The 23,743-nt window shown below is 37.9% G+C and overlaps 1 protein-coding gene across 2 annotated transcripts in view; it reads left to right on the top strand.

Annotated features, from left to right (window-relative positions):
- LOC129740978 (uncharacterized) overlaps positions 1 to 22,917 on the top strand; it is a 284,659-nt gene extending 261,742 nt beyond the window's left edge. Inside the window, exons 7-11 of one of the 2 annotated variants that reach the window (XM_055732644.1) lie at positions 3,137 to 3,356; positions 3,417 to 3,708; positions 3,779 to 3,898; positions 3,963 to 4,308; positions 12,765 to 22,917. In XM_055732644.1, the coding sequence (XP_055588619.1) occupies positions 3,137 to 3,356; positions 3,417 to 3,708; positions 3,779 to 3,898; positions 3,963 to 4,308; positions 12,765 to 13,860 (2,074 nt within the window). In that variant the 3' untranslated portion in view covers positions 13,861 to 22,917. Of the gene's footprint in view, positions 1 to 3,136; positions 3,357 to 3,416; positions 3,709 to 3,769; positions 3,899 to 3,962; positions 4,309 to 12,764 lie in introns of both variants that reach the window. The other variant, XM_055732643.1, reaches the window with a different exon arrangement.
- The last annotated feature ends 826 nt before the right edge of the window (positions 22,918 to 23,743 follow it).

Genomic DNA, 23,743 nt, shown 5'->3' with positions numbered 1-23,743 from the left:
ATAATGAATTATGTTTCATTTTTCCTTATATATCCATTCATGGCAATGACATGGGAAAAGATAATTTCTTACTTCTTGGAGTGAATTTTTAAATCCACCAAAGTTTAGCTGACATAATGAAATATCATTACATCTACCGGAATGGTCCCTATTTTTGCTCAAAAACGCCATCTTGTATTGACTCAATTACTTTTTGGCTAAATTTTGATGCCAAGTTTGAGATTGATATAGAGCGAGAATATTTTGTTCATAATATTTTAGAAGGTTGTTTAGACTCGTTTGGAACTTGTAAGTATCAACAAGAACTTCAATTTTGAGCTGCACGGAACACATATCTGATCAATTATGGGGCAGAATAAGCTTTTTCGTTCCTGTTTTTGGGACTTTTGGTTGTTTGGGATAGCTTTCATTTTTGGGTCTAAATCGGTTTTTTTTTTTCGTAAAGGAAGTTTATCAAAATAATCATGACCTATTTTTTAGAAGTTTAAAATACGATTCTTAATCTGCTCTTGTGCTTCCATGGAATAAAAAAGTTTTAGGTGTTTTTCTTGTTCATTTTTGTTGAATAATTTCTGGGTATTGACCAAATTTTTTGCCCGGATGAGATACGTGCTCAAAAAATTCGAGCTACTTAAGTTTATCCACTTTTTATAATATTAACAATAAATTTTTCATTTTTTTTTGTTATTAAGAAAGTTTGCATTATTTTCTTTTTCATATTCAATATTATGTTAAAATTTTTAAAAATATTTTTTTCAGTTTTGACGTGGAATATTTGAAACAGTTGATTTGGAATATCGAAAAGGCCTTACAATTGAAGAAAAACTCAACGATTTTAGCGTTGTATTTTTTGTCATCGTTCATGAAGCCTAAGATTCGCTCAAAATATAATTCGTAATTTTTCAATAACGTAAAACATCGAAAAACTTCCAGATTGATGCAAATTATTTGTTAATATATCAATTTGTGTATAATTATATGCTTGTTTTGTATGGAAGCCTCCATTTACAAAAATGATAAAGCTCTCATGTACCAAATGGGATCAGAACCGCTTGAAATTTGGTCCAGCTGTACCATACTTATTAGAAAGCTTTGTATGGAAATTTCAAATTAAAAAACTTGTAATCCACCCATTATGTGTTTTGAGTGCTTTACTGCCGAAAATTTAATAAAAATTTAAGAAGCAAGTCATTCAGTCCTGTATAAAGTAGCGTAGAGTTTAAATTTTATATGGAAATTTGTATGGGATAACGAAATTTTACATTTCCAAATCATCAGAGGTGAGCTGAACGTTAAAAAAAACTTAATTTAAAATTCCTTAATTCTTGACATTCCTTGTTTCTTGAAGTACATTTCTTAAGACCAAGTAACAAACCTAGCTCGTACCCCTGATAAGATATTCAATGTTATAAAAAAGTCATTTTTTTTTTTTGTTTTGGCGTATTGACTGCTTATTTGAAAGCTGTTAATCCGTAGGATGAACATTAAAAATCGCAAAAAACTGCTTTGCATAAGCAATGAGTTTGTTGATTTATATAACCTTGACAAAAACATTTCATAAAATTATTGAAAGCTGTAGCAAGTAAAGCCTATCATTTTTAAAAATCTTTCAATGGAATCAGATTTTTAAACACGCTGCGCTTATTCAGTAATCAACCAAATCATCTAAAAATTTTCACTGATGCTTTGTGACCCAAAATGCATCTAAATGAAAAATATGGAAGCAAAAAGTCAATTTTTGCAATATTCTACCTTATATTGCATCAAATCTTTTCAGGAGCCCCTCCCAAATTTCGAAATTCAATTGGGTTGATTGCATTTGTTAACATAGTTGCGCATCTTTCGATTCCTCGTACCAGTCTATCGATGGTCGAAAACGCATTTTTAAAGATTTTTAAAAATAATAATTTTGGTTCAGTTTTCAACACCTTTTACATTTGTTATACTTTACCCTCTCTTGATTTATCTGTCATTTCCTTTCAATTCTTCAAAATTTGCAAATAAAACTTCTTCAAGCAATATTTTTTTCTATAATGAGCCTATCAAAGGATTCAACCATTCCTAAAAGCCTCTGCTTACATTTTTGGATGTCTAGATGAAATATTGTTTTTGTGCTTAGAAAACAAGTTGTAGAATTCGAACGCATACGATAAAATCCGTAGATATGACAATAGATTTTGTAGTATGACTATATTAGTTTTTTAATGTTTTTTTTTTTCGAATCGTTCATGTTGATAGTCGAGTTAAAAAACGCGTAATAGGATACGTTTGTTAACAACCTTTTATAGCTCAAACCAAAGGATTAGAGTTATACTCCTTTATTTGTGGTGGTTCAATAAAAAAAGAATATAAATAATCATCAATGTACAAATCAAATTTGAATATTTTTGTAAATAATCCACATAATCGTAAAAAATACATACCAATCGAAAGAATAAAAAACTTTAAACATTGGCCACATGCAGCAAAGCGCTGGAACTGTTTCACGTGAATTGCTACAAACCAATTGAACACCTGGGCACTAAAGTTATGTTTCACCAGCCGCATGGTGGAATGGGACGAACTCCCTTCGTACCTCCATCAGTTTGGAAATTTTTCTGTCCACCGAGCGAAACAAAGATATGAAAAAAAAAAATGGCGAAGCTGAATCGATTTCAATAGATTTATCTCTCTGTGTTTCTTTTCCCGAGAGTTCAATGGGAACATCGGCGCTGTGTGTTCCGTGAACCCCATTCACATACTCGAAGCTCAACTTGTAAATTATTATTGGAGAATTTTTTTTCCTTTGGTACATGTTCGGAAAATGTTCACCCCCACCGGAAGGTGCATTGGCTCACCCACCTCGTCATCATTCGCATACTTAAACCGGAGAAACTTTGTTTCCGAAAGAAATTTTCAAATGTTCACTCCTGCAGGAAACGAACATTGGAGGGTATTCAATCTTCAAATGAATTTTCGGATTTCAAAACTTTAACTGATTGGTATTCCTTACGTCGTTGGTAGAAATTTGCTCAAAGTAGATGGAATCAATTGAACACACTTGAAAGATTTTCCAGAAAATTTTATTTTTGTTCACAGTAATATTTTACACTTGACTAAATTCTTATTTTTTTCCATTTTATTCATTCCTTTGCAGGAGTTGGGAGCAGTGTGACATTGAACAGGACTATCTCACGATACACGATGGAAAGGCTCTGGAGGCTCCGGAAATCGGTCGAATTTGCGGGGGCGATGTGCTACCGGACATCGTATCGAGTGGATCGGACATGATGGTTCAATTTCGAACTTCCCCCTACGATGTTCCGTTTCACCCAAATCCGATAACGTTTTTGCCTGGATTTGAGCTGGAGGTTCATGTAAGTTTTCCGGAAAATTAATTTTTAAGGATTGTTTAAATAACTATTTTGGATCAACAGATTCTCTATGTGAACTCGAACTCTCAATCCTACATACGTCAGCCAGGGCGTTGCGAGTTTTCGATTAGCGCCTTCGAGAGCCAAACTGGTGAACTGGAAAGTCCACAGCATACCCTGCCCCCGGAAAGTTCCTGTATCTATCACTTCCAGGGGCGGCGCCACGAAACAGTCTGGATATCGTTCATCAAATATCACTCGGCCATTGATCCAACAGGTTTCGAGTCTCCAGCCGAATGCGTTACTCAGCTGCGCATTTGGGATGGACGATGGTCTGTCTCGTCCAGGCCTTACGGTAAGTGTGACACATTCGGTGTGGTCTTAGTTGTGTATTGAGGACTTGTACCGATTCTTAGTTTTTTCAGGTTCTAATCCGGAATACAGTCGAAACGCAAGTTTGATTGAACAGATTTGCCGAGAAGAGGTTCCCCGTCTTTGTTCTAGGTCGTTGGTTTCCAAAGGAACCCGACCGTGTTCTACGCAAGGTATGTTTCTTATAATTATAATATGATTTTCATATTATTGAGAGTTTCTTTTTTCTTACAACAGAGAGCTACCTGTCAACAGGATCAGATTTGACTATTGAGTATCGACCTAGTCCTATTGGAACCGCAAGGCTATACGGTCCAGCATCGGCCTTCAAACTGCGTTACGAATTCGTTGACAATTCGCTTGGTGGAGCTCCCTTGGAACCATTGGTGGCACCTTCGGCAATGCCAGAACCGGCCGCTTTGGTACAATTTCATCCGAAATCTTGTGACCGAGTTTTTCGATCATCATCCGCTTCCCGAGGAATCTTCCGATCACCATCGAATGTTTTCCTATATGGAAGAGGAGGATCACCCAACATATCCTGCACGATAAGATTCGAGGCTGGAATCGGGGAAAGTGTCAGGTAAGAAATAATTGCTTCATAAATCTTATTAATGTTTGAATCTTATATGATGAGATGATCATGATGTCATTGAATGGTAAGCTTCCATTAAAGAAAGTCCAGAAACCATGAGAATCTATGGATTTTAAATGAGTTCATTTCTTTTTCAATGATTTAAACTTAACCCTTCGTTTCATAAAGTAACAAATTTGCAACAATTAATGTATGAAAAAATGGAAAAATCGTATTTTATTTTAATTTTTTTTCTTGATGTTCTCATCATTTTCAACTGTTTAAAATGATTTTTTAGGAAAAATAAAAAATCATGAAACGAAGGGTTAATATTTGTAGGCTTATTAATTTTGAAACTTATATAACAAAATCTGCGTAACCCAAAAAAAGTTAAATATCGTTACACAACTCTGAATTTTTTCAAAACCAATCGAGAAAAGTTGAACTCCGGCTTCTTTCCTAGTACAAAACCTGAGCAAACAACTGTTAGAACTAGAATTTTTCCACAATATTCAATAGAAGTAGATTTTATGGCTATTTTCTTTCGTTCACTGTTCAAAGGAAGTGATGTGAAGCCAAAGAAGTAATTTTTGTATCCTAGAAATATATGCCTCGAACGCACCGGAACTAAGGCCCATTAAAATCTTCTGTGCTACTCAATGAACATCTCAAAAAAGTCATTTTAGAGGAAGAAATGCTGAAAAAATGGGTTTCTGTATGTTGTTCAAAATCTTTTGAGCAGAGCTGCGTCTTATTTACGAAAGTTTGAAAAGAATCGGTCTACTAGGTATTTTTTTACAACGTAGCTTCTGTGTTGAAATATGATTTGGGACACCCTTTAAATCTTATAATCTGAACATTTCGATGACAAATTTAAGATTTTCAACTGATGGCTCACGGTTTTCGTCATACTTAACGATTGGTCAAATTTATGAATGTTTATAAAAAGAAGACCAAGACCACGTCTATGGCAATCTTCGGCTTATGCTTTAAATTTCATAAGAAATATGCCAACATTTCGTTTGGTAAGTCGTAGTTCGTAGTATGTTGTGAGGACACCATCTTTGATCTACCAAAACATTCTTTTGTCCATCAAAGTTATATTACAGAATTTTTTTTTAATTTGGCCCCGTTAGCGCTCACGAATCAGCTTTCTGTAGGGCAGAAGCGACTTCTGTCGGCTGATCCGGATTCGTTAAAATAAACTTCAAAACAGATCAATCCAAAAACAGAGGCTGCTGGTGTTTTGTTGAAAACCAGGACAAAATAATGATTACACCAATCATAAAATTTTCATTATTTGGGCTTACGTGGCCTCTTATTGTTGCCAAGCTTTATCTGGCGAGAACGATTGATTTTTTTTTAAATCCTCTTTCATCATTCTTGTATTGGTAACGAAATTTGTCAAAGAAATTTCGGGTGGAACGGCCTCGACACCTCGATTGCTCTCGCGACACTTTATCCCGTGTCCCGATCATCCCTTCAGCAGCATTTGCCCAGAAAAGCGAGTGCTCAAGAGCCGCTCTTTGGAACCAATTTTTCAAAAAGAACGAACGAATCGTGAAACCTTAACTGCTGTAAAATGCATGAACAGAGAGTGGAGATCCGTGCATTCTTTCGAAACAAAAGACCGCCATACATTACACAAATGGCGTGTGCAAACGCCACGACAACTGTTTGATTCTATGCTAGCCTACACTCGTTACAAGCATATTTTGCGCGAACACAAACGATGACAGGCAAAAACAGCAACTTAAACAAAAATAACACTGTTACCCCGGCTTGGACTGATAAAATGTCCTTTAATTTGTACAGGCAGCACCATACATCATGCCGGACTGTACATAAAATTTCAATCCCAGCCGATTTTACTCACACCGAATTTGCTCTCATTCAAGCAGAGCCATAAAAGATGGACGTCCAAAACCTGACGGTGACGATCTAAGCCTCTGGTCGGAAGGAGCTCAAGCAGGATGCTTCGTTGCTGAACTCGCTGGTTTCCAAACTTCTGGGACCAATGTAACTACAGTGGGCAAAACACTCCAGAAGTATTCGGAAGGTCAACCTGAAGAGAAACTAGTCCATCTCATCGAAGCACAGTACGAGGAATTTTCGTGCAAAGTCTTGCACGACGGTGTCTTGTCCGAACCTATCCCGGTAACTGCTGGAGTGAGACAAGGATGTATTTTGTCACCGCTGCTTTTCCTCATCGTAATGGATGACATCTTGACTGGATCGATTGACTGTAGACCAAACCGAGGATTGCCGTGGAATCCTTCAGCAATTGAGCAACTGAACGACCTTGACCTGGCAAACGATATTGTTTTGCTCGCCCAAACACAACAAGACATGCAGAGCAAACTCGATGACCTCCAATTTCGTGGTAGCTGGACAACAGGTTGAGACAGTGGAGTGCTTCCAGTATCTTGGTAGCCAGATAACACCTGATTGTGGTACCAAGAAGGACATCGAAACCCGGATCGGAAAGGCCCGGTTTGCTTTTGCGAGTCTCCGAATTATCTGGCACTCACGCCAGATCTCTCTAAGAACTAAGATCTGAATTTTCAACTCAAACGTCAAATCCGTAATGTTGTACGGGTGTGAAACTTGGGGCACATATGCGGCGACGACGCGAAAACTGCAAGTTTTTGTGAATCTTGAACATCATCCGCGCTTGGTGGCCTGGAAATTGGATGTCAAACGTGAAACTTCATGGCCGGTGTCATCAAAAGGCGCTGGACATCGAGATTCGGGAACGTAAGTGGAGATGGATTGGGCACACGCTGCGAAGAGATGAAAACGAGATTTGCAGAGAGGCGCTTGACTGGAATCCAGATGGGCATCGAAGAAGAGGCACGCCCAGAAGCTCGTGGCGGCGTAGTCTAGCCGATGAAATTCGCACAGTTGACGAGAACCTTGGCTGGCAGCAAGTGAAGACGCTGGCTCCGGATCGCCAGCAGAGGAGATCTTTTATCTCAGCCCTATGCGTCGGTCAATCGGTGCCGGACCCTTAGGTAGGTAGGTAACCTGAAGAATTTCAGCGAGTGGATCTACGAGATAGGTGAAGACGCCTGTCTGGTTTCGAAGCCACGTCAGACCAAAGTATCGTCACACAACCAGGAGCCTCGCAGGAGAGCTCAGGCATACGTGAATGCTCACGTTGAGCACCAGGAGGAGTACCGCACTTATTTTCCAGGAGGTAGCACATCATCAGCCGGTGCAAGAAGACCCTACCCCACATCTTGTGCATCTCTCGCGAACTGCCAAGGATTTCGAGAGCTGTCGTACGATGAACGGTGGGCAATAACGCGTGAAGGCAAGATGTGCCGGAAATGCCTGAAACGCCAGAGAGGGGAATGTGTGTCCAGGAACTGCGGAGTCAACGGATGTACATGCAAACATCACCCATTGCTGCACAAGCAGCTAAATCCAGAGTCCGCGCCCATGCAGCCAAACCCAGAGTCCGCGCCCATCAAGGCTGGAGACAACGAGCATCGGGAAGAGCGGTCTTGCCACACTCACCTGTCCGGGTCTAGCGCTGTCCTGTTTCGCTATGTTCCAGTCGTGGTGTATGGGAACGGGATTGTGATCCATTGCTACGTTTTCTTGGATGACGGATCCTCGCTGACACTTATGGACCAACCTGGCTGGAAAATCTTGTCCATTGAGTCTCAAATGGACTGGAGACACACACCGTGTTGAAGATAATAGCCAGATTGTCAGCTGACACTCGACGCGAAACAACTTCAGGCTGAAAACTCTTATCTGCGAGGGATTCCCCTGGAGTCGTATCACAGTATCCAGCCTCGTCTACTTATCGGTGTGCAACATGCAAACATGACACTTGTCAGGGAAAGTCAAGAAGGTAAGCCTGGTCAGCCGATCGCTGTTAAGACCGATTTAGGATGGACAATCTACAGTGGAGCGTCGACTGGAGAAGCGCTTAGCGCTCTTGCGACCAAAAGACAGAATCGCACGCTTGGGAGGAGCTTGAAAGCGGCATGCAATACCCGAGTGGCGAATCGAAGGCAACTGCCTGAACGCGTTCTCCTGCGGGTGATGGTCCACCTGTGGCTTCATCAGTCACATCATCGACTCGACTGTTCGCACACGGTAATATCGACCTTTTGAAAAAAGGGAAGTGGCTTTAGGGAGTAAAGTTGAGAAGAGATAGGGGGGTCCTCTGTTTTGTCTTTCTATCCTCAGGGTGTACTTACCATTACCTAGCTCTTTAACCTCAAACTTGTGCAGCGACAGCAATTTGAAAACCAATTTTGTTGGCATCGATCGAGCGTTGAAGGAGGCACAGCAAGCTGTATACCAGCACAAGATGGTCCAGAAGTTAGGTTTGGAGTCCACCACCGGGTGTTTCAATATACCAGCAGCTCCCCATATGGGGGGAGGGGGGGAACTGGGAACAAGTTGTACAGTCCGTCAAGCAGACCTTAGCGGAGTTACAGTCACCATATCGCCCTAAGGAGGAGGAACTTAGGAGTGCCTCGGTCGGAGTCGGAGGCATTCTCAACGCAAAGCCTCTCACCTATGTACCGATCAAGGACGAAGCCGTTCCTGCGCTCACTCGAAACCACTGGTTGGTTGGCAGTTTCCACGGCATCAAGCTATGAGCCGAACTCGACGCCTGCGCTATCGCTACCATTCGAATGGTAAACCGAGACGGGCGGGCGCGTATCGTGAAAATTAAGACGGCGAAAGGCGTGTACGAGAGACCAGCTGTTAATGTTCCAGCGCTAGACATGCGAGCTAAGAAAGAATTTGCAGACTCAGAGACGGAGTCTGAAACCTGGGAGGGGGGGGGGGGGGGAGTGTCTCTGAACGGGCCGACAGCTTTAAACGCACTCGTATAGATGACAGTTCTCTAATTGGGTCGATGAGAGAGTCAGAAAAGAAAGCTGAAATTAAGCGGAAAGGCTAGAAGCAAAATGTAGACAAAAAGTAAACCAAAAAGAATCATCCTTGAAAGTTGAATTATAGTGATGTTTGAACAGTTGCTTAATTCTGCGTTAAGGCTCTATTAAAAAAAAAACACCTACTTCAAAATTACGTGCTTAGGTGAGGTTTCGAGTGTAAGGCTATGATCATTTAGTATCCGGGCAGTTACAAACGTGTGTATTTTAAAAACTATTCATTTGATCGAAAAACTTTCTATGGAGGAAATGAAGGTGTTAATATCACATTTAATGTAAAAATATAAAAAAAAATATTTATCAATGATTTCAAGAAATACTCTAACTTTTTCATAAAATCTCTTTTTTTATCTTTGCACACTTTTTTCAGTCATGTATTGATTTATATTTTTTTTTCCACAGAAGTAAAACCTTTGCAAAATCATGATATTTTACACAAACTCACCTGGAAAAAGCAATTGGAATCTGATTGGAACCTTTTCATGAGTAGGCATCTCGAAAAATTTGATCTCTTAAATCCGGTTTTAACATTTTTTTTATCTATCAGAACACATCTGTCATATTGCGTTAAAACCGGTTGCACAGATTGCGATCTTTGGAACTGATCATTATTAGTTATTTACTTGATTTCTACTAGTCAGGCAACACTTTTTGCCTGCCGAAAATGGATTTTTTGCATTATTTAAGGAGTCTGCATTCAGTTATCCCCAATAACCATAGACTTTTTTCCATATTTAAGATCAAGGTTTGCACTCCGATGGTTGGTTTGAACTTCGTGTGGATCCTAGAGTGACTTCTTATACTTCTTAACCATTTGGTAAAATCAGAAAAAATCAACAGTTCATAAGCTTTCATGTCAACAATGAAGAATTTTCGAAGCGCAAAATGTGTAAAAGGAGCAAATTTGTGCGAAATTAATTTTACCATATTTTTTTGCATCGTAAATATCTCAAACACACGTTAACTTAAAAATCTATCAAAAATAGGCAAGATAGTCCTTTTCATAACCAACAAAACGCTACTAAAGTCTTGCATATCTGAGCTCAATTAACGTAGCTATCACCGAAATAAAGTGCCCGGATACTAAATGATCATAGCCTTAAGAAGTAATTTAGTTTTGAAATTTAACTTAAAGATACTTAATCTAAATAGGCAAATAACTTAACCGAATAAGTACGCAAGTGCCAGTGGGGTTGCTTATGCAAGCTAAGGCCTAAGTTGTCCGGAAGTGCGAAACTGTACAATTTGGAGTAGGCATCATCGAGCAAGTGAGAAAGTAGTTGAGAACCTATAGAATTGATTGTGAAATTGTACCAATTAATTAAAAGGTGAAGCGTCATAGCAAGTGCAAAGGCTGGAATCTAGACAGGAGGAATGAAAGAGAAAGGTCACTAAACGTAAGCTGAAAATGCTATCTTCCCTAATTTGTTCACGTTACTATTATTAGAATTGTTATCGTAGGATTCTAAAACGTCCCACATACTTCGAACGGATTAAAGGAGCGTTTACGGATTCGGAATCAAATCTTTCTCTGTTACCAGCGATCCGCGAGTAACCAAAATCAATACGCAATTTCGCTCTTGAGACTTGAGAGGAAAATTTTGTGAAGAAATTTTGAAAATAGAGAGCGACACGCATTGAAAGGAAAAGAAGATGATTTAGTTTACAAATTAATTTTATGAACGGAGGTTCGGTACTCAGTTGATGCGTGCGATGGAAAAAAAATAGTAAGTCGGTTTCGACACAGTGGTTCGAGCGAGTCACGGTTCGTTCGTTCTTTTGGGACATGGACATTTGGCCGAAGGCTGTCAGGCTTATAAATGTTAGGCTGAAGGTCGTTAAGCCAAATGGGTTAACAGGCCCAAGGTTGTCCGACCGAATAAGAAAATAGGCCGAATGGGACATTTGGTCAAAGGTTATTTGACCGAATATTTTTTGGCCGAACGGTTGTTAGGCCGAATGATCATTAGGCCGGATGGTCACTAAGCCGAATGAATGTTAGGCTAATAAGACATACTAACGCTTGTCTAACGCTTGTCGTCCCGTATGGGCGTACCTCATTTGAACGTGATGAAAAACGCAGGTTTCAGTGGTGGAATAAAGTTATCTTTATTCATGTTTCGTCAGTCTAGTCATTACTTAACTACAAAATTCATTAGCGATTGCTATCGTCGCACTCTCCACTTATCTTCCCTATCCGAGGAAGTACTTATTTCTGAATGAGTCATCCGATAAATCTACTCATTCTTAACTGCCAACACTGCAGTGTTACTGTTAACAACAGTTTGAATAGGTTTGATTTACAGTTTGTACGGTGTACATTAGACCGCTGCAAAAAATGACTTCTTGGTCCCATATGTTTTTTCGATGCCTTTTGGGTCACCAAGCATCAGTGTCAAATTTGAGATGATTTGGTTGATTCCTGAGTTAGCGTAACGCGTTTCAATTTTGTATGGAAATGCACATTAAATCATCCAGAAAATTCAAATAAGCTTGAAATGCAGTCGATCTTTAATTTTTGGTTTTGACTATTCTTAAGCTCCATTTTTTGCTTGCATGACAAGCAGCTAAGAATTTCATGAAAAAAGTTATTATTGTTTCAAAATAAAAAATCTGAATCTATTGAAAAGTATTTAAAAATAGTCGACTTTGCTTGCTAGAGCTTTTAATAATTTCATGAAATGTTTTTGCAAATGTTATACAAATCAATAAATTTCCTGGCTATGCAAAGCAGTTTTTTGAGATTTTTAATACTTATCCTACGGTTTCACAGCCTTCGAACAAGCAGTCAAAAACGCTAAGTTAACAAAAAATAATTTTTAAAACAAAAATTTTGTATAATATCGAATATCTTTCCTGGGATAAAAGTTAGGTTTGTGATTTGTTCACATGAACTGTACTGCATAAATCAAGAAATATTTTTCATTCAATGTTATATTTTTTGGAACTTTCAGTACAGCTCCGGCGATTTTTGGATGAAAAATTTTGATTTCCTATACAAATTTCCATACAAAATTAAAACTCGATGCACTAATTCAGAACTGGATGGATCGCTTCCAAAATTTTTATTGCTATTTATGACAGCTAAAACAACCAAAAAAAGTTATGGGAGGTATAAAAATTTAAGAATTTGAAATTTTTATACAAAGCTTGCAGCGGTCTAGTGTACATCATCACCAACTGTCATCAACAATCAATCGCTATTGTTCTCAATAGACGAATTGACCAAACCAAACGAAGAACCAAACCAATGTGAAGTAACCTGGCACACATAGTATGATGAAGGTTGGCGGTATGTATTAGCATTAGTGAAATGCGTTTAGATCAACTAAAATGTCGTATTGGACTCTCTCCCCAACAGAAAAAAAGATGTCATTTCATCCAGTATTTTTAGCATTAGTCCGCATAAATTTTATTTGGTCTTTGAAGTCCATTTGTACATGATGTTCCAAAAGATTCGATATTTTTCTTAAAATCTTGTATGTATGTAAATGTATGAATATATTTTTTTTAAATAATTTTTTAATCTTTCTTCAACAGACTTTCGATAACCCGAGCACGATTCGGAGGTCGCTCTTGTCAGAACATCCAGAACCGATCAGGCCGTTGGCACTGCAACCACCAAAATGGGCCGGTATCCGATTTACGTATTAGCGAAGTACCCTGGACTGACATTCCTCCATTGCCCCGGGATTGTCTATGCTCGGACGTCCCAGCATCAATCAATTTGGCTCCACTGGCGGCGAGTATTGTAGAGGTTAGATTCACCGCAATGCAGATGGAGGTGGATCAAGATTTTAGAGACTTTTACTTCGAGGGTAGGTATGAGTTCGAAAAGGATGGTTGCGAAACCGATTGGAGCGAGCGAAGACTTCGTGGACGTAGTGGTGATGCGCTGTTGAAGCCGACTGCTTGCCCTGCGTTGATCCAACCTTGGCTGTTGGAACCTGAAACCGATGGAAGCTATTTGGTGCTAAAAATGAAGGGATTCTGGATGCCACCTTTGCTTCACTCAGCACCTCCCTGTCCGACCGATGCACGTATAACGGTGTATTCAACGAATAATCCGAAAAGTTCGAGGGATTTGTGTCCATCGGGACCGGATGTGGTGGCGTTCTCTGATGGTTGGGACAATGCATTTGGGTTTAGCGCTTTGGAAATCTCTAAGAGTCTGATAATCGAGTTCAAAAGCTCCCGGAAGCCGAGGGATATCGATGGCAATGAGTACAAGTTCTCCTGGATGGAGATCTACCCGGGTAATGATTGCCCATACAAATGCCAAGAGCTGCAGGCTTGTATACCAGCGGAGTTGTGGTGCGATGGAAAAATTCACTGTCCATCGGGACAAGATGAAAGTTCTTCGGAGTGTGACAGCCGATTGCCGCTGTCTCCACTTCACGTAGGAATAGCTGCAGCTACGTTAACGCTGTTCCTGTCGCTGGCGGCCGGATTGACGGCATGTGCACGAAGAAAGCGAGTCGAGAAGAAGCACCAGTTTCAGCAGGGCCATCTGGAGGCCAATGGAAGGTATCCTCATCATCCAAGTTACGGGCATGGAAATCCGCACCATCACATGGGCAGCAGTCATGCCTTGACTCCGATCTATCTGGACCCCTGCAAGGATAGCTTCTGTTGACAGGAGCTGGAGACTTCGGTGTAGCCCACGCCGAAGTCCCAGGATTTCTACTACTTTGCGTTCAACCGCTAGGACGTGGGCATAGCACTGATTTTTATTGTGGGATGGTATGCGGTAAGGAAGAGGACAGTTTGGCGAAGAAGTGTGGTGGAGAGTTTTAAAAGACTTTCGGTTAAGACGAACACGAACGAAACACTCTGGTGATATTAAGTGTTATAGTAGAGCAGGACGACCCTGAAATAAATCATCAGTAGCAGCAGCAGAAATCCAACCAATAGGGATAACACAATTTAAAACATAAAAAAGGAATAAAAAAACTGACTAGCAAATCTTAAGAAACATTTAAAATCCTAGCAATGTATAGTGTCTGCAAATCCCTCTGAAATAAAACAACTGATAAGAATGTGGAATGAATGAAATCATGAAAAATATTGAATGCGAGTGAGTGAATGAGTGTCATCATTTGTTGTTGAAAAGTGGTTGAGATGTTTCTTGGGCAGGAATGGCGGTGTGTCAAGCGTGAGGGTTTTTTGAAAATAAATATAAGTGATCAACTGTTTGAGTCATCATTAAAATTACCAAGGAATCTTCACATTGACACACCGAGTGTACTACCCTCAAATCCAATCCCTGAAAGGCAAACCGTATGAATTATAATCGTAATGAGGCGAAATTAATTTTAATTAAGACAATCAGTTGTTGAAAGCGCAAACGAAGTGGACGAATCGGGTCGAGAAAAAGCAACAAGAAAAAATAATTCGATAGAAAGCAAAGGAAATCCTTCGGAAAGTATGACGAATGGTTGAACGGGAAAGTACACGATATTATGATGAACCCTCCAGTAGAGATTTTGTTTTGCTGCTCATCCTTCTTCTGAGTAAGTCTTTTCGATTTAAAAAAAACGGGTCAACATTAAAGAGTCAGATAGCCGGAGCCAAGGGGAAAACTTTTACATTTACTGGGAATATTATTTTAAATTACACTGCTGATTCGAGCACCATCAGCTGCTCTTCGAGCAGATTGGGAGTGGGAATGGGATGAGAAAACATCGGCTAAAGAGAAACTACCGGATCCTTAGCAGAATTGTCTCCATTACAGTAAAAGCCAAAGAGATTTGCTGATGTTGCCACTTTACACACTGTCCGGCTTCCATGTGGCTTCCAGGGGATGGAAAGTGAAAAGTGAAGAAAAAGTGGCTGTCATTTGTTACTGAAGCGTGGCGGAAATAAATCGAACGGAAAGATGCGTCTCCATCATTCCACCAGCCCTATAGGCGCTGGGATTACCTTTGACTCCCGAAGTCGGTAGAGCAAAACGGAAAAAAAATCGAAAGAAAATCTCAAAAAAAAACTTGGATGAAAGCGGAAGTGAGATTTCGAAAATTTTCACAAACAATACACCGCTGCTGCCAAAAGTTGCAGGGATAGACGAAATTGGAAGGAAATTACGTTCAGGTCAAGTGACAATGACGTCTCGTTTTTCGAAATCCATCCCGTTGATCCCAATGTTGGCTGAGCTGGGAGTGACGAGGTGGACTGAGTAGTTGAAAATCTTCTCATTTGTTCTAAGATTCAACAAATGAGATACATTTGTCAGTCCGGTTTTAGCTCAAAACGAAATTCTGTAATTGATGACTTCAGCGTTTTTTCTTCCATTTGCTGAAAATATTCAGAATGGTTTGTTAACTGTTGCAATTTATGTTTCGAGAAAGTATTGATGGGTGAAAAAACAGCTCAGTATATAAATGTTGAGTTGAAATTACGTCTTACGGTAACACTAAAAGGGTACAATTCTCTGAGTGCATTTTGAGTCACTAAAATGCGAATCCTTAAGAATTTTTTTCAGTAAATATCCTGGCCGGTAAAATATTTGATTTTTAAATGGTCGACTAAAATCCGGGCAATACCGTAAACTGGGGGAACTTTGATCAGAGTTTTTGAATTATTTAAAATGTTATTTTAAAATCCTAAAATATCTGGTTTTTCGAAGGCTCACAAACAAACATCTCTCCTGATCAGGAGAGCAAATGGGTTGTTTTATAGTAAAAATGGAGAAAACCCTATCAAATGGTTAAATTTGAAGATAAAAAGATCATGGAAACAGTGCGAGGACCTAGGGAACTGCACGAAGGCAAAACTTCATTCGTTTTTAAGGCCAAAAAAATTGAGAAATGTGTATGATTTTTACCCCTAGATGTATGCAGCAATATTGTCCATCTATTAATTTAAATGTTTTTTTAAAAAAGGTTGAAAAATCATTTTAGTCTTAACAAAAAAACTGTTACTAATTTTATAATTAAACTACCATTACCAAAAAGCAACCCCTTCCAAAATATTCAAAAATGAATGAAAAAAGTGACCAAAGTTCCCCCAGTTTACGGTACCCGGGCCAATTTGGTCAAAGCTTAGGAATTCCTCATCAAAATCATCAAAAATCAAGAAAAATAACTTGAAAAAAATGGTTTTATTAAAATTTATCAGCAGATTTTAAATCATGATTTTTTTTATAAAACTTGATCAAGAAATGTAATTTTGGCGTATAAAAAAATAATTTCAAAAAACAATTTGTTTTTTTTAGTTTAAGAATGAGAATGAGAATAAACTCGGACAAAATCTGGGCTTTTCCAATGAAATGCGGCAACCGGATTGGAACGGACTTTTCTCAAATTTTATTTTAAATATTCGGACAACCTTAACCTAGCCTATCAGTAAGTAACCAAATAATCCTCTCACCAATCATGATTCACTTATTTGGAAACTGTTCATGAAGATTAGTAACGTATGAGTATCAGGATCCAGAATCCGAATCCGGGACAAGGATCCTAAACTAGGACCTGTTTTGGGATTCGAGTCCAACATTAAGATAATAGTCTAGGATTAGGCTCTGAATCTGGAATCAGAAACAAGAGCTTAAATCTAGAATCAGAATTATGAAGAAAACATATTAAAGAATCAAATCAGGATTAAGGAAGAGGTTCTAAGATACAGAACCTGAGATCAGAAACCAGGATTAGGATCAGAATCTGAGATCTTTTTCAGGGTCATAATCTATGATCAGAGATAAATATCAGGATCCAGGATCAGAACTAGGATGCAGAAACAGGATCCAGGACCAGGATCTAGGATCGGGATCCGGAAACATGATTAGAATCTTGGAATCGGGTCTGGGATCAGGACCTAATAAGGCAACCAGATTGAGGATAGTAATCAACATCAGGATATGATGTCAGAATCAAAGTCCTGCATCAAAATAAGAACTAAAAATCTCAATCTGAGATAAAGATCAGGTACTGAGTTCAGCTTAAATGTTTGATTATGAATAAGGGTAGAGGATCAGAATCCAGAACAAAGTTGCATAAACTTCTGTGTTTTTGTTAGGAAAGAAAATTAGAATTTCTGTGATTTTTCCCCGAAATTCTATGACGGTTTTCTTTGAATATTTTCGAAATTCTGTAGTCTATAACTCTCTGTAAAATTAAAGATTTTTCTGTGATTTCGCAACCTTTATTCAAAATACGATATTAAGATCAGAATCCGGAATGAGGGGCTAGGATTTTGAAATCAGGGAATTTACTTGGGTTTTAGAATCAGATATCAAGAGCTTAAAGTGAAATTTAAAATGCGGGATCAGAACCGGTATGCGGTATAAAGCTAAATGCATTCAGAATTCGAGATCAGAATCCACATTTTAATTTTGGAAAAAAAAAATCCGCAGAATTGAGGACTAAAGAAATACGGTCAATGTCCAAAGATAATCATACTGCTTGCACATCAAAATTTTCAAGGTTGATGGAACAACAATTTGACGTAGTCGGAGAAACTATTGGTTCCACCAGACATTTTTTAATTTACAAAGTATAGCAACTTTTACCCTACAAAGAGAAACGAACAAGTCGCGAAAAACTTTGTTTCTAATGATAAATCAAATGAAAACGATTGTAAATTTAAAAAAAAATATTAATTAACGCATGAAGCACTAATTGCAGTAATTTTCTGTCAATGATGTTTTCAATGAAAAAGGATAAGGTTGCTGCATACATAAAGGGGTAAAAAATACTATAAAAATTTCTGGGGCTCGGACATTCGGCCGAAGGCCGGTAGGCCGAAAGATGTTAGGCCGAAGGTCGCTAGGCCAAATGGGTTAAAAGGTCGAAGGATGTTCGGACGAATAAGACAATAGGCCGAATGGGACATTAGGCCGAAGGTTATTTGGCCGAATTTTATCAGGCCGAATGGTCATCAGGCCGAATGGACGATAGGCTGAATGGTCGCTAGGCCGAATGGTCGTACGGCCGAATGGCCATACGGCCGAATGGTCATTTGGCCGAATGGTCATTAGGCCGAATGATCATTAGGCCGAATGGTCATTAGGGCGAATGGTTGTAAGGCCGAATAGTCGTAAGGCCGAATGATCGTAAGGCCGAATGGTCACAAGGCCGAATGGTCGCAAGGCCGAATGGTCGCAAGGCCGAATGGTGCAAGGCCGAATGGTCGCAAGGCCGAATGGTCGCAAGGCCGAATGGTCGCAAGGCCGAAAGATCGTTAGGCCGAATGGTCGTAAGGCCGAATGAATGCCAGGCCGATAAAACATATTAACGCTTTTTTGTATTTTGAGCGAATAGTAGTTTGGCCGAATGGGCGAAAGGCCGAGTGTTCATAAGGCCGAATGGTCATTGGGCCGAATAGTCATCAGGCAGAATGGATGCAAGGTCGGATTCAACCATTCGGCTTTGCAACCATTCGGCCTATCGTCCATTCGGTCTTACAACCATTCGACCTGATGACCATTCGGCCTTACGAAAATTTGACCTATTGTCCATTCGCCCTAACTGTCATTTGCCCCAACATGCAAACAAGCGTTGATATGTCTTATCGGCCTGGCATACATTCGGCCTAACGACCATTTTGCCTAGTGACCATTCGGCCTAGTGATTATTCGGCCAAATGACCATTCGGCCTAATGACCATTCGGCCAAATGACCGTTCGGCATTATGACCATTCGGCCTAAGGACCATTCGGCCTAGTGACCATTCGGCGTAGTGACCATTCGGCCTAGTGACCATTCGGCCTAATGACCATTCGGCCTAATGACCATTCGGCCAAATGACCATTCGGCCAAATGACCATTCGGCCTAACGACCATTCGGCCTGATGACCATTCGGCCTAATAACCATTCGGCCTTATGACCTTTCGGCCTGATGATCATTCGGCCTAGTGACCATTTGGCCGAACATCCTTTCGGCCTGGCGTCTTTTCGGCCTAACAGCTTCGGCTGGTTAACCGTCGGCCGAATAACCCATTCGGCCTAGTGGCCTATTCGGCCAGATAACCCATTCGGCCTAACGTCCATCGGCCAAATGACCTTCGGCCGAATGGCTTTCGGCCTCATGACTTTCGGCCGAATGACCCAGCCTCAAATTTTCTATTTGCTGAAATCATAAAAATTAATGTTTGGATGGATGACATTTTGAAATTAAAAAAACACGTGATGGGAAACAATCATTTTTCAGCAAACGTAAACGTGTTTTAAAAGGAGAATCTTTGATTTGCATGTTGATGCATTTTATCCAAGACTGGTAACTGAATTTTGAAAATGTTTTAAAAAAATTGATGACTGTTCGAAAAACTTTTTTATCATCAACATTATTAGTATGGGAAAATTAAGCAATATAAACTTTGTAGCTGATTAAGTCATTAAGTCAATTCTTCATACTTAGTAAAGTTTTTTAAAGCATCGAAAAATGTTAAAATTTGTTCATCTATTGCTCGATTTTTTAAATATTCTATGAGAATCTAAAACTCTAAAAAATTATCTCGCGATGTAAGAAAATATGTCATGGCTAAAACCCAGGAATTACTCAACACAAAACAAGAAAACATTGTTTGTTTCATTGGCAGTTTTTAAATCGTACTTTAGGCTTTTAAAAATCTCTTCATGATAATTTTTATGAAACTTGCTCAAGAAATTTCGTTTCGGTGCATAAATAAAAAATTTTGCATCAAAATTTGTTTTTTTGTTGTTGTTTGTTTTGGCAAATAAAGAAAACCATTCCGGGAAAAATCCGGGCTTTCATTAAATATCCAGGCAAATTCGGATAAAACCGGGCAATCTGGCAACCTTAGTCATGGCCATTTTGTCATAAAAAAATGATAACATTATGATCCTCCAATTGACGGTAATTATGAAAAAATTGGTAAGGATTAAAATCAGAGATCAGCATTTGGATTCTGTTTCAGAAATCAGTATAAGCAAAAAAAATCGCGATCACGGTCCAGTACCAAGAATAAGGATACAGTATAAAGGTTTACGTTAAAGATCCAGATCAAAGGCCAGGTTCCAAGATCAGGATCCAAGATAACAGATTGTAATCAGATTGAGGATCAGAATGTGAAATCTGGTACCATGATAGAGCTCAGGAATCAGGATTAACGTTACGATCCAGGATGGAAATTTTACATATTATCAAGGTTCAAGACTTAAGATCACGATCCAGGATTTGGAATCATGATCCAGGATTTGGAATCATGATCCAAGATCTGGGATCGGTATACAGAGCTAGAATCTAGGATCCGAATTTTTAATAAATATCCAAAGTCTGAGATAAGGTATCATGATCAGTATTAAGGATCAACATCGGATTGAGGACAACCACTTTAAGCTTTTTCTACTACTTTTGATAAATTAAAAGTTCTGATTGAATCATACAGTTGAAAAAAAGTAATTTCTATTGAATTTAAAAGTCTATTTATACTGAAAAAAAAATTGGGAAATGGAATCAAATATGTTACGTCGATTATAAACTTTGTATTGGGATTGAAGCAAAATATGGAATAAAATAGCTTTATCAAACACATTTGTTTCATGTAAACCTCAGAATATCGTGTACAATTTGTATTCCGCCATTCGCTATCGTTATTTTTAAATTCAGGTATAACAATTGATTTTTTAAATTATAAAACAAAATGAAATATTCTAAAAATCTTTCCGACTTAGAATAGCAACATAACCCGAATGTACATTTCGAATCTCCAGCGAACGAAAATTAAGGTTGTGAAAAATGGATTCGGATATGGAGAGATAAATGCGCAAAATTCTCGATTGAAATGAATCTATCCTATGGTAAGATGAGAGATCGGCTTGATTCGAAAACTTTTCAACCGCATGGCAATGCTGCTGTAAATATTCTGGACTAATCATCAGAAACGAAAGAATCCCAGTAACTGATATACGTTTTAAGTATCTTAGACCGTTAAGCGAAAGGTTTAGGTTTTAGTAGCTACGTAATGTACCATATATTTAGGATTAAACTGATTCCTAGGCTAAGCTCAGCAGAATGTTACTTGAATGTGTGAGGCAATTTAGTCATTAGTCAATAAATAAAAAATTACAATTTTCCATATTCCAAATCACTTCATCATTCAACCAATCTTCCACGAAAATCAGTAAAAAATTTCTTTGAAATAAAAAAAAAATATCAATCATAGCACCTTTCTCTCTGAAGCGTCGAAAAAATCTTCCACCTCACAGATAATTCAAATACAGAAACCTGATTCAACATAAAATAAGAGTTGTACATACAAACTAAAAAAGAAACCAGAATCCGAAGGAATGATATACTGATTTGATATTAGATCCGGTAACATTGCCGCAAAACAAATCAGAGTTTAGCTGTAAGACCAGAACAAAATAGACTTGAAAAACCCGAGAAAGTTTGCAGAGTTTGACCGAACTAGAGCTAAATAATTAAAATAAAATAAAAATTCAAAACGCAAATAAATGGAAGTTGGTCATTCCCTTTCTCGAATCGTCAAATAATAATGTGATTCTCAGTAGATAAGAACGAATTGAAGTAAGTAACACTGGTAAAAAGTCTCCTCGAATAAATCAATAAATGTAGAAAAATATTGATACCTACAAATTTTGCAATTTGATTTTTTTTTTCGTTGGATTCAATCTCCTTCAAATAGTTTATTTTTGTTTTAAGTTAGTAGTTCGCAGAAAATTCCTAGAACCCAAATTTGTTTGTAAACAAAATGTATGTTTACTCCACCATTATGTACCTAAGCTTATCAATCGAAGTTATCGATCCTTAAAAACTTCCCCTTATTGTTTATTAACAATGAAATGCTTCAAGTTTCTTTCGTTTCTAGAATTGCATAGTGTTTTTCAAGAAAATCAGATAATCATCATTCTCAATACAAAAGAGCAATTTATCAGAGATCGAGAAAACAAAAAAAAAAATAGAATTAATGAGCTCGATTATACAATCAACTGAAAAACTTTTAGTTTACCAATTTCACGACATAATAGTAACACGAATACCCAAGAAAAAAATTGGAATTGGAAATATCTGTAAATACTAGCAAAATTATTAAAAAGAGAAACCAATTGAAGACTTACTGTGCTGCTAGGAATGTAAATTTGAACTTCCCTCCTAGTTTGATGCATTTTAAACAAGGTTGTAAAATAGTTCTAACAACGCAAAGTAACTCGCGTCTTGTTTGATTTTCCTACGTATGAGCTATACCGCGTTAATTGGCGATCAAATGTAAACTTTCTCCCAGAAGAAAGTTCGTTCCCTGATGCCTATTGAAGCACCTTCAATATTGCTACGAATATCAAACGAATAGAGAAACGAACAGGAAAAATTAAAAACTCAAATTCAAATTCGGTTCCCAAATTCAATTTTAGGAACTTCAAAAACAATCACGAACTAACATGAGGTTATGATATGTTGAAACGTTGAAGAATAAGCACCCATCTTCAATTATAACCTACGGGAAATAAAAGTGTGTGTATAAGAAATGTCTTGGAGCTAAATGTACAGAACGATTAAAGAGCAACCTTCATATGTAAGTTACGTGAATGTGCTATGTGGGTACCGGAATGGATTGGATTGATGTGACCGAAATCGAAACGAAATTGTAGGCACTCAGAACAGAGCCTTTTCTTAAGTCAGTCGCAAATTGGACACTGAGAATACGCTCAGATTAAACGAAGAAACGGTTAAAACAGCTGAAATTCGTTTGTAAATAAAATTGTTTCTAAAAATATATTATTGTTCTTCCTTCATAAAATCCTAAAAAGACCGAAAGCCAAAGCCTGTGTCAACTTCGTGTGAAAAATACTCAAATTCTTTAAAATTTATTTATTGAACATTTTACATTTTGAAAATAGTCATCAAGACCAAATTTGGCAAGTTAAACATATGAAATCTTATCAAAAGTGTCAAAATCAGCATCAACAATTTTTCAGGTTCTCTGACAAAAATGACAAAATTGACAAAATTGACAAAATTGACAAAATTGACAAAAATGACAAAAATGACAAAATTGACAAAATTGACAAAAATGACAAAAATGACAAAAATGACAAAATTGACAAAATTGACAAATTGACAAAATTGACAAAATTGACAAAATTGACAAAATTGACAAAATTGTCAAAATTGACAAAATTGACAAAATTGACAAAATTGACAAAATTGACAAAATTGACAAAATTGACAAAATTGACAAAATTGACAAAATTGACAAAATTGACAAAATTGACAAAATTGACAAAATTGACAAAATTGACAAAATTGACAAAATTGACAAAATTGACAAAATTGACAAAATTGACAAAATTGACAAAATTGACAAAATTGACAAAATTGACAAAATTGACAAAATTGACAAAATTGACAAAATTGACAAAATTGACAAAATTGACAAAATTGACAAAATTGACAAAATTGACAAAATTGACAAAATTGATAAAATTGATAAAATTGACAAAATTGACAAGATTGACAAAATTGACAAAATTGACAAAATTGACAAAATTGACAAAACTGACAAAATTGACAAAATTGACAAAATTGACAAAATTGACAAAAT

Source organism: Uranotaenia lowii, chromosome 2 (assembly GCF_029784155.1).
Source record: "Uranotaenia lowii strain MFRU-FL chromosome 2, ASM2978415v1, whole genome shotgun sequence".
Taxonomy (NCBI): domain Eukaryota; kingdom Metazoa; phylum Arthropoda; class Insecta; order Diptera; family Culicidae; genus Uranotaenia; species Uranotaenia lowii.
The sequence above is the reverse complement of the archived record's forward strand: the minus strand, read 5'-3'. Positions and strand labels throughout refer to the sequence as shown.